General features: G+C 36.7%; 1 protein-coding gene across 1 annotated transcript in view; it reads right to left on the bottom strand.

Moving 5' to 3' along the window:
• CDH7 (cadherin 7) overlaps positions 1–13,708 on the bottom strand; it is a gene marked incomplete at both ends in the record, with an annotated part of 71,514 nt that overhangs the window by 30,269 nt on the left and 27,537 nt on the right. The window contains 3 exons of the mRNA XM_082499629.1: positions 421–588; positions 4,004–4,123; positions 11,546–11,840. Of these exons, the coding sequence (XP_082355755.1) occupies positions 421–588; positions 4,004–4,123; positions 11,546–11,840 (583 nt within the window). The remainder of the gene's footprint in view (positions 1–420; positions 589–4,003; positions 4,124–11,545; positions 11,841–13,708) is intronic.

Raw genomic sequence — 13,708 nt, forward strand, 5'->3', positions numbered from 1 at the left:
TTCTGTGATTAAGTCCTGAGGCAACACTGTATGTACAAGAGAAATCCTGCTAAAATGCCAAAGTGGTATGAAGGATTAAGAATCAAGTTAAAGAACTATGCATCCTGAAGTCCAACTGGCGGGAGCTAAATATCTATTACGGTGTATCTTTTTTTTGTCCACAAATGTACTTGCCATACATCACTTCATTTCAACTGGTCTGAAAAATATTAGGTAAAGAAAAAAGATTCTTCCAATGTAATAATAATAATAACAATAACAATAACAATAATAAAAAATATAATTTGTTGTCAGTGATTCTCAAAGTACTAAAAATGGAAGCTGAGCACTTTTACTCATTGTTTAGAAAAAGCATGACGTAAATAAAATAACAATGTTTAGAAAGAGTTTTACAAGTCATATTTTTACAAAGTAACTTACGTCGTGGAAAGCGGGGTGGGTTGTCATTAACATCAGTCAGGGTGACAGTTACAGATGTAGTCCCTGATAATCCACCATTTTGTCCAACCATGTCTTTTGCTTGAATAACGAGTAGATATTGGTCCTTGGCTTCTCTATCCATATTCGGAAGGGCAGTTTTGATAACACCTGCAGTAAGACAAGATATGTCAATCGTTGCACACGCAAATACATTACCGTGAAAGCTGAGCTTGTCTTTAAAAATTAGCAGCAGATCAATGATTGCAACAAGAGAGGAAAGAATTCATTTCAACACTAGTATCACAGTTTTTGACTAGGAGCTGAACAGACATACTACAACCTGATTTTAAGTAGTCACCAAAACCCACCTATTTTTATTTAGCACTGGATTCTTTGGGTAATACTATCCATAACCATTTTTTCCTAATATCTTTTCCCTGAACTGAAGACCTCCTAATGTCTTGGGTAACACTCCCTTCTCTGGAAGATATTTTCTGCATTTGATTTCCCACTCTTTTAGAGCTAGGAAGAACAGTATATTCCACATTCATTTTTAAGATTCCAAGGTCAAGATTTATTTCACAATGTCTTGAATAGTCATTCGCTAATATTGATATCAGTCCACACTCTGTATATATATGAAATTATCTTATTTTACCATATATTTGACTTAAGAGTACGCACTTCTAAAGCATTAGTGTAATTAAGAGATTTTTGATTTATTACAATATCACAGTATCACAGTATCACAGTATGCTAGGGATTGGAAGGGACCTCAAAAGATCATCTAGTCCAATCCCCCTGTCGGAGCAGGAACACCTAGATAAGGTTGCACAGGAAGGCGTCCAGGCGAGTTTTGAATGTCTCCAGAGAAATTATTATTAGAAATGGAGTAATATCTGAAATAGTTTTTGTTACATCCATTGGATGATCTGCATACAATTTGTAATTACTTGATTTGAAATGAAAACCAGAAGAAAGCTCCAAGTTTCATCCTTTCAGTGCTGTTGATATAGATCATAAAATAAATACGCCTTCCTAAACCACGATGACTTTATGAATATTTCATGCTCAGTACACAGTACAGCCACTAACTCTGATTTCCAGAGACACAGCCGTTTACTCCACCAGCACTTAGTGTCAGCAGCAAAGGAAACATAAACAAACTAAATAAAGGAGAAGCACATTGGGACACATATCTCTTCATCTGATATTTGTTGAATGTTTAGTTAGAGTTTTATTTCTTTCTTCCCTTATGAATGCAGGACTTGTCATTAATCGTCTCTGGGCTGAAACATTTATTTCACAAACAGACTGTCTGGCACTATTTCACTTGTTTTACAAGACATATTAAAATAAAATTAACATACAATTTCATAACGTTATCGTTTCTACATTGTTTTTCTTGTTTGCTTGTTTTTCTATCATAGTTAAATTGCCAGGCAACATTAACCAATCATTTGGAAGATAATTATCACGCACACAGGAAATTTGAGTATCACATCAAAGCAAAAATGTATGCAAACATTTCAGACTGAATCTTTAAAGATTTTTATTTAGCAGAAACTACAATATTATTGTTTAAGGGCTGTCTGCAGTCATTATCACAATATACATTGTACATACATATACATAGAGAGAGAGAGACAGAGAAAAAATGCTATAAATCACACTCACGGGGAAAAAGAAAGTGCTATAAATCCCTGTTGAAGATGGACCTGTTGCAATATGAAGATAATTACAGTACAGATTTTAATACTTATTATAATTACTTATATAGAACTTATTATAGTACATGGACAGTGGGATTGAATGCACCCTCAGCAAGTTTGCCAACTGCACCAAGCTGTGTGGAGAGGTTGACATGCTGGAGGGAAGGGATACCATCCAGAGGGACCTAGAAAGGCTTGAGAGGTGGGCCAATGCAAACCTCATAAAGTTCAACAAGGACAAGTGCAAGGTCCTGTATGTGGTCCAGGGTAATCCCATGTACAAATACAGGCTGGGTGAAGAATGGATCAAGAAGAGCCCTGAGGCAAGGACTTAGGGGTGTTGGTTGATGAGAACCTCAAGATGAGCCAGCATGCATGCTTGCAGCCCATAAAGCCAACCACATCATGGGCTGCATCAAGAGAAGCACGGCCAGCAGGTCAAGGGAGGTGATTCTGCCCCTCTACTCCACTCTTGTGAGACCTCACATGGAATATTGTGTCCAGCTCTGGAGCCCCAACATAAGAAGGACATGGACCTGCTGGAGCAGGTCCAGAGGAGGGCCACAAAGATGATCAGCGGGATGTAGTACCTATCCTATGAAGACAGGCTGAGAGAGTTGGGGTTGCTCAACCTGAAGAAGAGAAGGCTCTGGGGAGACCTTATAGCAGCCTTCCAGTATCTGAAGGGGGCCTACAAGAAAGCTGGAGAGGGACTTATTACAAGGGCATGTAGTGATAGGATGAGGGGTAATGGCTTCAAACTGGAAGAGGGTAGATTCAGATTAGATATTAGGAAGAAATTTTTTACAATAAGGGTGGTAAGGCACTGGAACAAGTTACCCAGGGAAGTTGTGTAGGCCTCATCCCTGGAAGTGTTTAAGGCCAGGTTGGATGGGGCTTTGAGTAATCGGGTCTAGTGAGAGGTGTCACTACCCACAGAAGGGGGGTTAGAACTAAATGATCTTCAAGATCCCTTCCAACCTAAATCATTCTATGATTCTATGATTATTTCTACAAATTTAGATGTTGTTAAATAGAGTATGACATTTTGGTCATAGCATTGAGATTCAGGTCTGATTCACATCACAGATTGTTTACGATAAAAAGAGAAAATAGGTTTTTTTTTCTCTTTTGTCTCAACTTGTCCATATCTGAAATGAAGATTTTAACTCTGCTCCCTGTTGACGTAAGTCAAAGCTCAGGCACCAAACTGAACTGAGCCAAATGAGAACTTATTTTCCTGCTCTATGAAATGATACAGTAGAATGGGTAATATTTATTAAACTGACAGAGGATTAAAGGTTGCACCTTGTTGTGGCTTAAAATATTCACAAAATTTCATTAAAAAGTTCCACCAGTAATTTTTTTTTTAAAATGGCAGCAAAATTTTATATCAGATAAGGATAAGAAGCACAGTGCTTTCTTCTTCAAACTAATAAAGAAAAGATATATTTCCTACAACAAAACTTCAGCTTAAAAAGTAGAATGGACTGGTAATTGTGCTGTAAATCTATAGCTGAGGAAGCCTGGCTATGTGACATTTAGATATTTCTAAACCAAACATCTGCAAAAAAATTGTTCACAGCTTCTTGAAATTTTCATTGATCAGAAAGACAGCACCAGGCAGCAAACCAGAGAACCGGTAGATTGACAAGATAAGAATTCCCATTCCAGCAATGTCTGCTTATCACATAGCTCTGGTGTGTGGTTTTCATAATCTATTCAGATAAATAAGAGATTAAAAGATCAACAAAATCCAAATGTATTCAATTAACCAATAGACCACATTAATAAGTTTCTAGCAAGTTTTAACACACTTTTTTGTTTTTTTTTTCCCTCAGCATTACTGCAGCGAGTTTATGGAAAATTACCTGTTTTTGGCTCCACAGAAAAGTAAGGTTGTCCTTGCAATATGCTGTAAACCACTCGAGCACTGTTGCCGTAAGTAGGATCATCTGCATCGGTGGCTGTCACTTGAACTACAGAGGTACCTGCAAAATGTTTAAGGGACTATTGTTCATAAAAGATCCAAAAATCTGAACTGCACTTGTTCAACACGCTGTGCCAATATACATCTGGAACAGTGTGAGGTGGCTTTTTCACAACTGTTCATAGTTTTCATGCTGATTCATCTTAGACTATAAGGTCCTCTTTGTAAACCAGTAATATCAGCTATTACAGAATTGCATCTTCCCAAATAGTCTCAGCCTTCGACTCACAGCAATAAAAAACACCTCACTCAGTAGATTCCCCCTCTCCATCTCTGCCTTTGATTGGTGGAAGATATGTGAACAACACTTCTTAAATAATGGTGATGGCTTCCCTTTGAAGAGAAGTCTGCATGCTAAAATTGTAATGAGTAGTTTGAGATTCAAACATACATACGTGTATAAGTATTATATATTTTGATAATTGTGTACATATTATATAAAATTACTTTTATCCTAAAAAAATTATTTACCCTTTTATAAAGAGTTGGCTGAATAGTTTCTGTTTCAGCTCAGAGAAAAACTGGTGAAAGCTGTCTCTAAATTTGTTTAAAAAGTACTCATTTCCTTCAATAATCTGCAATATTTTAGTATCAGTTGTGGCAATAATCTGCTGCATAAACATTTCTTGAGCAAGAAATGTCTCTATGTTGACAGGAATAAGAAAGTGAAATGTCTAACTGGCTAGAAAGAAGGGTACGTTTTGTGAGGATGTCACGCTACATCCAGCTCCTATTTATTATGTTCTCCGTGTCAGATCCCATTTGTTTTGTTCTGTACAACAGCTTCCATGATGTATGCTGAGGGCAGAATAAAACAACACTTGGGAGCCAGGGCCTTGGCCATGGTCACCACCCTTTGATAGCCAGAAAGGATTTTTTTTTTCTCACTGGCAGATTGTCTGGAACATTGAGACCTTCCATTCAACAGCCCAGGGACCCATTTGGAGGTTAGGTTGCAAATTAATATTGTAGCAATTTGGCAGACGCCCAGTAAAGGTCTTCGACAGAGGATCAGATTCCTTCATAAATTGGATTTAGACACAAGATTAGAGAAAAACAATTGTTAAAGAGTGTTCATTTTCCGAATGAACACATTTTTTGACATACAAAAGTGAGAGCAGCGAGTCTAGAAATCACTCTTTAAAAACAAACTGCGATGGCAAGCGTCCAGGGTAAACTCAAACATAAGTTGCATTCTGGTCAGTTTTATTTGGATTTTTTCAGGAAATGGGTGGGAGAAAAATCTGAAATTCTTTATGTCTGATATAGTACATCCCCCATCCATTTTGCTCAGCTTTTTAATTCTCAGTTAAGTGGAGGATCATAAATGGGTCCTGGTACCAGGGTGAAGGTTTGGAGAGAGAGAGGATTGAGTGCAGCCCTCTTTAAAATGGTACAGATTACAAAGGATGGGACCTGTTTGAATTCTGACCAGAAATGATCGTTCATAAGATAACGTTATTCACTTAAGTTATGGCTTAGCTAACTCACATTCCTGATCTCTTTTCTGAAGTATCCATGACAAAGTATTATGATTGCAATTCTATTTTAAATGCAATTTTTCTCTCTTGTGAACAGTCTTATATTTTTGGACAGGGAAAAAGTTATTCTCAACCTGAAATTTCACATGCAACTATTAAGTAGATGGAAATTTTAAAAAGAAAATTGGTAGTTAATCCATCAAGTCATTTATCAGTTATAGGACTTAAAATACATCAATTTTCTGTTCACCAGTAACTAAGAGCTTTGATTCAGTATGTCAAACTGATTTTACAGATTACTCTATAATGTAATTTCATACAGGGACCTATTTTAAACTTGCCAGAGTCTCTCCAGCTTTTGAGTACAAGGGTATCGTAATGACTATTTGACATCCTGTGTTCTTTGTGAAAGCCAGGCTTACCACATTTACAAAGTCCCTAAGCCCTGCCAATGAAGCTTACAACGTCTGCAAATATTGGCAAAAGTGCTTATAAACCTCACACACAGTTACGTCTTTGCGCCTTGCTCTTGTTGCTTTCAAGGACTCCAGACCAATACAAGATCAAAGAAATTACAGGCTCTGCAACCTCAACACAGACATTTTGGAAATCCTGCAAGATTAGAAGTGCTTGTTTGCTGTAAAAATTTATTGATGTAGCAAACAAACCCTCTACATTCTGTGAGATGAATGAAGTCAGTATCTGAATCTAATTGGCTCTCTCCTAAAACACACGGATCCTTTAGAAAAGTTTTATTTTAGGTGGAAACTCTAATAACAGATCTTTATGCACTCATCCCACTGGAGTGTAATCAACAACTAAAAAACAATGATGCTCTCCTAGACCCCTTGTGCTAATCAACTCTCAAACTTCATGGGGAAAAGATCTTTTAAAACAACTGCTATTGTCATTATTTCTTTACCAGTGGCACACAAAAACTTTCAGCTTCTGGAAGACCCATGCTGAGAGGGAGATTTCTACACAATGTATTTTTTCTAAAGAACATGCAAGCTAACACAAGGTGTGCTAACTATGTGAAAAGTTCTACATGTAGGAAATCAGTACCGAGGAAACAAAATGTGTGGAAAAATCAGTATGTGAAGATTTCCAGAGATTTTCACACAGGAAGCAAATTTCTTGAAGAATAGGAATTCCTTCTGACAACGATTATTGCAACACAGAGCTGTCCTAATTTTTCTTGCAATAGATTGGTGTCAAATTCATAAGCTTATTTTCCTTTAAAAAAAAGTACCCAATAAAGCTCTATGGATACTCACAGATAGTCAATAGATGTATAGGTTTAGAAAAAATGGGTAGTTGCTTCATAGTTCCAACTACATCATCTTACAAAAGGAGAGTTTGTGTTCCTGCACTGAAATTAAGTCTTTCTTTTATTCCCGAACACTTTGCCCTACCTCTTAACACAGGCGGTCAGCTGTCATACATGTGTCCAAGATTAGGATTTACAGGTAACATGGGACAGTCAAAAAACAGCACAACACCTTCACTCCATCCAAGAAAATGACTGTCCCAGTAAATCTTGTTTATGGCAGCATTGTTCAGAGCCCTAGCCTGCAGGTGTAAACAGGACACTAACTCTACATCAGACTTTCATTAATCACTTGTTATAACCTGTAGCTTCACAACTACAACTTTAAATATTTCTTACAGTTTGTGTATCTGATATAGGTTGAAAAAATAAATAGGGGCTACTTAATGAAAAACTGTCTTTCACTCTTAGATATGGATTCCTCTAAATTGTTTTTCTCTACAGTCATGTCTTCTTAACAAAGTTTGAATATCATTTCATTAAAAAGAATTCTACATGTATCAACTTCATAAGCTTCTTCAGCAATTGCACCAAAAAAATGAGGTAAGTCCGTGCTGCTAATCAAAGGTTATCCCACATATTTCTTTATTGATATTAGTTAATAACACATTGAATTTTGTGTGGCTGGCACAGATTTCTGTTTGTTTTTTTTTTTTTAATGTTTAAGCTATCATTTTTAACCTAACCTTTAAGCAGTAATCTGAGAACTCGACCTATTTAAGTTCTGATATTAGAGCAAAAGGAAGGGAGGAGTTTTCTCAGAGAGGACCTTAAATTTAGAATGTTATTTGTACTTTAATTTACCCAAGTGAAGATTCAGCAATATTTCCAACATGCTGCAAAGGTCAGCCTTTTCTGTGATAGGGTCAGATAAAAGTAAACTGGTTGCTGAAGTTTATTTTGAGTTAAGAGATTTAAATGAATCCATTTGAAGCATCTCCGAGTTTACTGCTTTAGCAACCTCTGCACAGAGCTTTTTTAAAAGCTTGCTAGCAACTTCTGTGGTGTTTTATCACAGTTTTTAAGTGAGTTTGTATGAGAGATGCTTGTGTAACTTCCATTTTTAACATTGGTGAAATTATTTAAGGGAAAACTGGTTCCTAAAACTAGATGAACTTAAGAAATTCTTATGTTTTAAACTGCGCAGTCCCTTATCAATTGAATTGTAGCCACATTAGCAAATTAAAAATAAACCTTTAATGGCAGTGAGTTATTAAAAACATTGACCGGTATCAATTAATGATGTGTAGTATGTGTAATACACATATCAATTCCATGACAGCATCACATTTCTACGTGATATCAGCTGCTACTAAAAATGTTAAACACCTTTACTATCAAGTTATCCATAATACCTACTTAATCCTTACATGCAACAGTCTGGCCTGGTTCTGCTCTGTACCATCTGGTATCTCTGTCCTTCTGCCACTGGCCCTCACCCAGAGCTGATGCAGCAATTCCTCCACAGCCTTTCCTCTCCAGGAATGTGAAGGGAGAGGGACAGGACCTGTAGGCAGGTTCTACCCACTTCACCTCCTCCCTCTCCTCCCACAGGTTGCCTTCACATGGGAGCAAAACCCAAGACTGGTCCCAGCCCAGCAGCAAGGTCAGATAAAGTGAAGGAGAGGGGGTTTGTGACTGGAGAGAGGCACTCTCCCTTCATTCAGGCTCTCAAAACCCACTACCCACTTGTACCAAAAATTTAAGCATGACATAAAGCTTTTTTTGTGTGTGTGTTTTGTTGTTTTTTTTTTTTCCTGTGGTATAGAACTCAAATGTTTCTATTTATCTCAATCAGAAATAATAAATGTAGCAAGAAAGATATTTCTAACAAGCAAAGCTGTTGATATATGTGGAGAATAGAGAAAAATAAATAAAACCAAAATTCTGTTGGGTATTGGGATTTTTATCCCCAGTTCCCTTGACAATAAGACAAACAGATCTCTATCTCACATCAGCTATATTTTTGGTCAACGTTACAGGAACACTCTTTTAATACTCTGTTAACTACGATTTGCAATTATTTTGTTTGACATATAACGCTGCTAGTTTTTTTAAGTAAGAGACATACTTTAAAAAAAAAAACAAACCAACCCTATCAGGGCTTCAGATAAGCCATATCTTTGAGGTTTTTGCTATGAATAGATTTACAAGCCATCAAGACATTTACCTTTTCTAGGATAATCAATATAATTGGGCCTGACCCAAATATAATTTGAACCTGACCTGAAGTCATTTCAAATTACAGAAAAGATTGACTTCAATTAGCCTTAGATAATGTCCTAAAATATTTGCCAAATAAAATACACAATCATTATACTTGCATAACCACCCTTTAGGTTAAAGGTTATAGTTCTCTTAGCTTTATGGTTAATTTGGGTTTATAATCCTGTGCTCTCTTTCATTTTGTGTAATATCCAATTAAAAATCCTTGTCATGGATATAATTTTAAACAAAATAGGAGAGAGATACTTTGTTTCTCCTTAATATTTCATGAATGCTCTAGGTGATTAATTAAAGACTGTGTTATATGAATCAACTATGAATCGATGTAACTGTGTAAGACAAGTGCCACACAGGCATTTCATGGTAATCCTTAACTCAGCATTCGGTAGTTGTGTGATACACACCATGAAGATATTTAAAATGTACAGTTTCAGGAAGCTCATGAAGATGAAACTGCCCTTGGTCAACACAAATCCCAGAGCGCACAAGTCTCAGTTAATAATTTTGCACAATATTACACCTAAGTCGAATATGTATTTGGTGTTGCAGTCCATATGGGAGATAATTCCTTTCAGTCATTTATGTGGTAAAGATTCAATAAAATATGCAAAAGCAGCTCATTTTGAAAAATAGTCCTTATGTTCTCCACTGCACACTGTGCACTCCCCACAGAGTAATTCCCAATATGTTTTTGGAACAAATGGAGCATGGGTGAGGGGTAAAGGCATGGATTTGCATGTGTAGGTAAGCATCGTATACATGTAGTAGCTGTCCATACGTCAATATGCCAGCACAGGACAAGCAGAGGTAACTCATGCAAAAGGGAAATGTAGAGATATTGCTCTTCAGGGCACAAGACAAAGGAGCAAAAATCTAATCATTGCTGCGTGCTCCAGCTCACTTAAATAACCCAATTCTAAAATAAAGCAGCAATTTAAAAAAGACATTTTTTTATAGAACATATTTTTGAAGTGCTGAATATTTAGGTTTTACAGTCTTAGATTATCTCTGTTTTTCCAAAGGGCAGCAGTAAAAAGTTCTCATCAATGTATCACGACTCATTTCCTCTCTGATGCTCCTCAAAAGCTGTGGTGTCCATCTTGCTTTCCAAGGCCGCTATTGCCTCTTCAGCCATCCACATAGTGTTTGAGTGACAATGAACAAGTGCCAAGTATCAAATGAGAAAGAATGTCTATGCTCACTGCTTAGTAAAATAAATAAAAAGAAAACTCATTAGCAATGTTTTACTTATCTCTTTGTGGCTCCTAAGCTGAGTTTCAAATATAAAAGCAATGTTGACTAATGATTGCTGCAGGGCCCTTAGGCAGGCAAGATTCTTTTTTTTCTCTCTACCTCTAATTTATAGACATTGTTTGAAGTCCAAAACCACAGGAGATGGTATTGAAGAAACTATAGCAAATTCTATATGGGCAGTCTTACTGTAAGAGTATCAAATTTTGATACGGTTTAAAATCAGTTAACCAAAGAAAAACCTAACTTCAGTCACCATATAACTGGATTAACCTGAAGTGAGACTTCCCATACACGTGTTTCCACTGAAGTAGATTAAGTTGTTCTTTTTTTTTTAGGTTCACGCTTGCATTTATGATTTAAGGTTAAAGCAAAATTTACCAAAATGTCTCTGGGCCAAACTCCTCTCTGGCCTGAATCAGTCAGCTTTCAAAGGAACAGTGGCAGCTGACAACAGATGAGCATTTGGTCTCTTTAAAATGAAGAGATAGTGGATTTGATGTTGAAATTCTTCCCTAATTCAAACTCAGGAAAAAATAGCATTTCTTCTTTCCCAACAGAGGATCTGAAGCCTCTAGAAGGCCTTCTCCTCTGATTCTACAGGAATTTTGAAATTATCTCAAGTTGCACCCCAGTCCCTGCTGCTTGCATATATTTCCCAGAGAGCTGGATTTCAGCATTCGAAAAGACATACAGTAAACAGTTACTGATGTATGCAACACTTACCAAAAAAAAAATTATGCTATGAACTAGCGGGAATTTGAATAGTTTTTTAAGAAAGGACTTTATCTGAACAAAATGATATATTATCACCTCTGAGTACCATAGCATAGGTGTGAAACTTATTATTGTTAATGAGAATTATAAAACAAAGCCTCTGGGCACTGGAATGAGAAATACACCATAAAATGCTTATCTGAATCCCTACATACCTATTTGAGTTTCATAACATTTTTGAAAGGGTAAATACTTAATCTAGCATGTTATTTCCAGTTAAGCTTTGAAATATCTAACTGTTGCAGGTGCCTCATAGATAATTAAGTAGCTTAGTGCGATACAGTAAAAAATAATGAAATTTTTAAAAAGGCAATAGGAACAAATTTCCCACAACACCAACAGTGTATTTTGCACTTACCCACAGGAGACATCTCGGGAACTCCAGCAGTGTAAGGACCATCCAGAAATTTTGGCTCATTGTCATTGATGTCCTGAATCTTAATGACGAACTCAGATTCTGGTTCCACAGGTTTATTAGTCAGCCTATCTAGTGCTTGTGCTCGGAGCGTGTAGTAGGCCTGCTCTTCTCGATCCAGCCTCTTTGTAGCATGAATATCCCCCGTGTTCTCATCAATAATGAAAATGGAACTTGCCCCTTCGCCTGACAAGATGTATTTGATGGAACCATCTCCTTTATCAACATCAGAGTGAAGCTGGTGAAAAATTGATGAGAGATGAGATTAACTTACAAGAGAGTCAGTGGCATGGAGATATGTAAAAATAATTCTTATGTCGAGCAGCAATACATGAAATTTTATTGTTCTTGGAAAGATAAGCTGAATGTTTATCGTGCACGGGATGTGAAGGACCATTAGAATCTGTCAGCTTCCTCTTTTGAGCAAGATAATTTAATTCTTTCCTGCAAACAGTCTCATTTTCAAATGTATTTGATACTGTCTTATGGTCTTCTCATACCAGAGTTTTACATAGCCATACACATACACACATGCACACATATGATTATAACCATGACTTTATTCCTACTTGAATTAAACTGCATTGTTGGTTTCAGCTTATTATCCTATTGAAGGCTGAGACTTCAAACAAATAACACTATAAACTTGATGTCAGTATGTGTTTGTTCCTGTGTGTGTATGGGAAACAACATACTGATTTTCTCAGTGTTTACTGTGTAGAGCAGTAAAATATATCAAATGAATTAAAATGGACTGGTTAGTATATTGCTCACTGCTAACTGATGGGCGGTAACTACACACTGTTGAAAGTCAGGTGTAGTTTCCTTGGGGCTACTTGTAGCAGGCACAGAAGAAACATACCCCAGTAGGTCCAAATGTACCTTCCATTTGAATTGAAAGACAGATTTACAGAAAGAAACTTTCTTCCTCGTCACACAAGTTATTTTAAGTTACAGGGCAAGATTCCACAGGGTTTTTAGCTCTTGTGTGTCTACTGAGTCTCACCTTCCTGTTACAGAACACAGACTCAAACAATACTCTTATACTTTTCAAACTTATATCAGAAATGTAATTGATCTGCATATCACATTAAAGTAATACACACACGAGATATATTTCATATTGTACAACTGAAAAGAACATGAGTAAAATTCAGAGTACTTGCTTGCTTCTTAAAAAGTGGATTATTACTTGTAAATAGCTGAGGACAATGTTAAGGATATTTGAATGCTTATTGTCTCTTATCTCCTTTGTACCTTTCCTAACTTTATGTCATGTTGAGTTTGGAGGTAACTTTACTGTCATCATCATCCTGATTTCCTCCATTATTTTTTTTTTTGTCTCAGCTGGGAGTATCACTGAGATAGTAATCAATTCCAGAATACATGCAGAAAATTGCTATCTCAGGCATAACTTAGCACAGCTGCAAAACCTTTTCCTATTTCAGCAGGGAAGTATTTGTGATCAGTTTTGAATTTTTCGTCTGGATAAAAAGCTGCTTATTTCTTACACGTTATTTCACTTACACTGTCTGGCTATCTTATACTTTGCAATTACAGGGTACTCTCTCTTTTAAGACAGAAATGGAGTTTGAGCGTTGGACTGGATCAAAAAACAAAACTAGGGTGTCTAAATCGGATTAGCTACATTATTTCAAAATATGGCTTATCCTCATCCTGCTTCTCCTAACTCCTGAGATACCTAAACAAGCCTGAGATTTCTCTGGTAATGTTCCCTGAACATTTAAAGTTTTACTTCTCAGCACACTCAGGAATAGTCAATGCTGACACTATGAGCAGATCAAGGTAAAACGTATCTCACATCCAGGCTCTTTCAAGAGCTGCAGCACTGCATATTCCTCAGCCCTAATGGCTGGGGGTTTATTCAATAAACCATACCTCTGTTCACCTCATAAATCTGGCAGTTCGGGCTCTTGCTGCTTTTTCAAACTTGAAGAAGTATCCATCTTCCCAACAAATGAGCAGCAGCCTGTGCAAGTAAGAATATGTCTGGCTTCTGTTTGATTTTGTCTTACTTCTTTTTTTTTTCCTCTTTTCTTTTTCTAGGACCTACTTCAGGGTGCATAAGTCTCCTATGTGATACAG

The sequence above is a fragment of the Vanellus vanellus genome, assembly GCF_965231255.1.
Source record: "Vanellus vanellus genome assembly, chromosome: 2".
Classification (NCBI taxonomy): Eukaryota; Metazoa; Chordata; class Aves; order Charadriiformes; family Charadriidae; genus Vanellus; species Vanellus vanellus.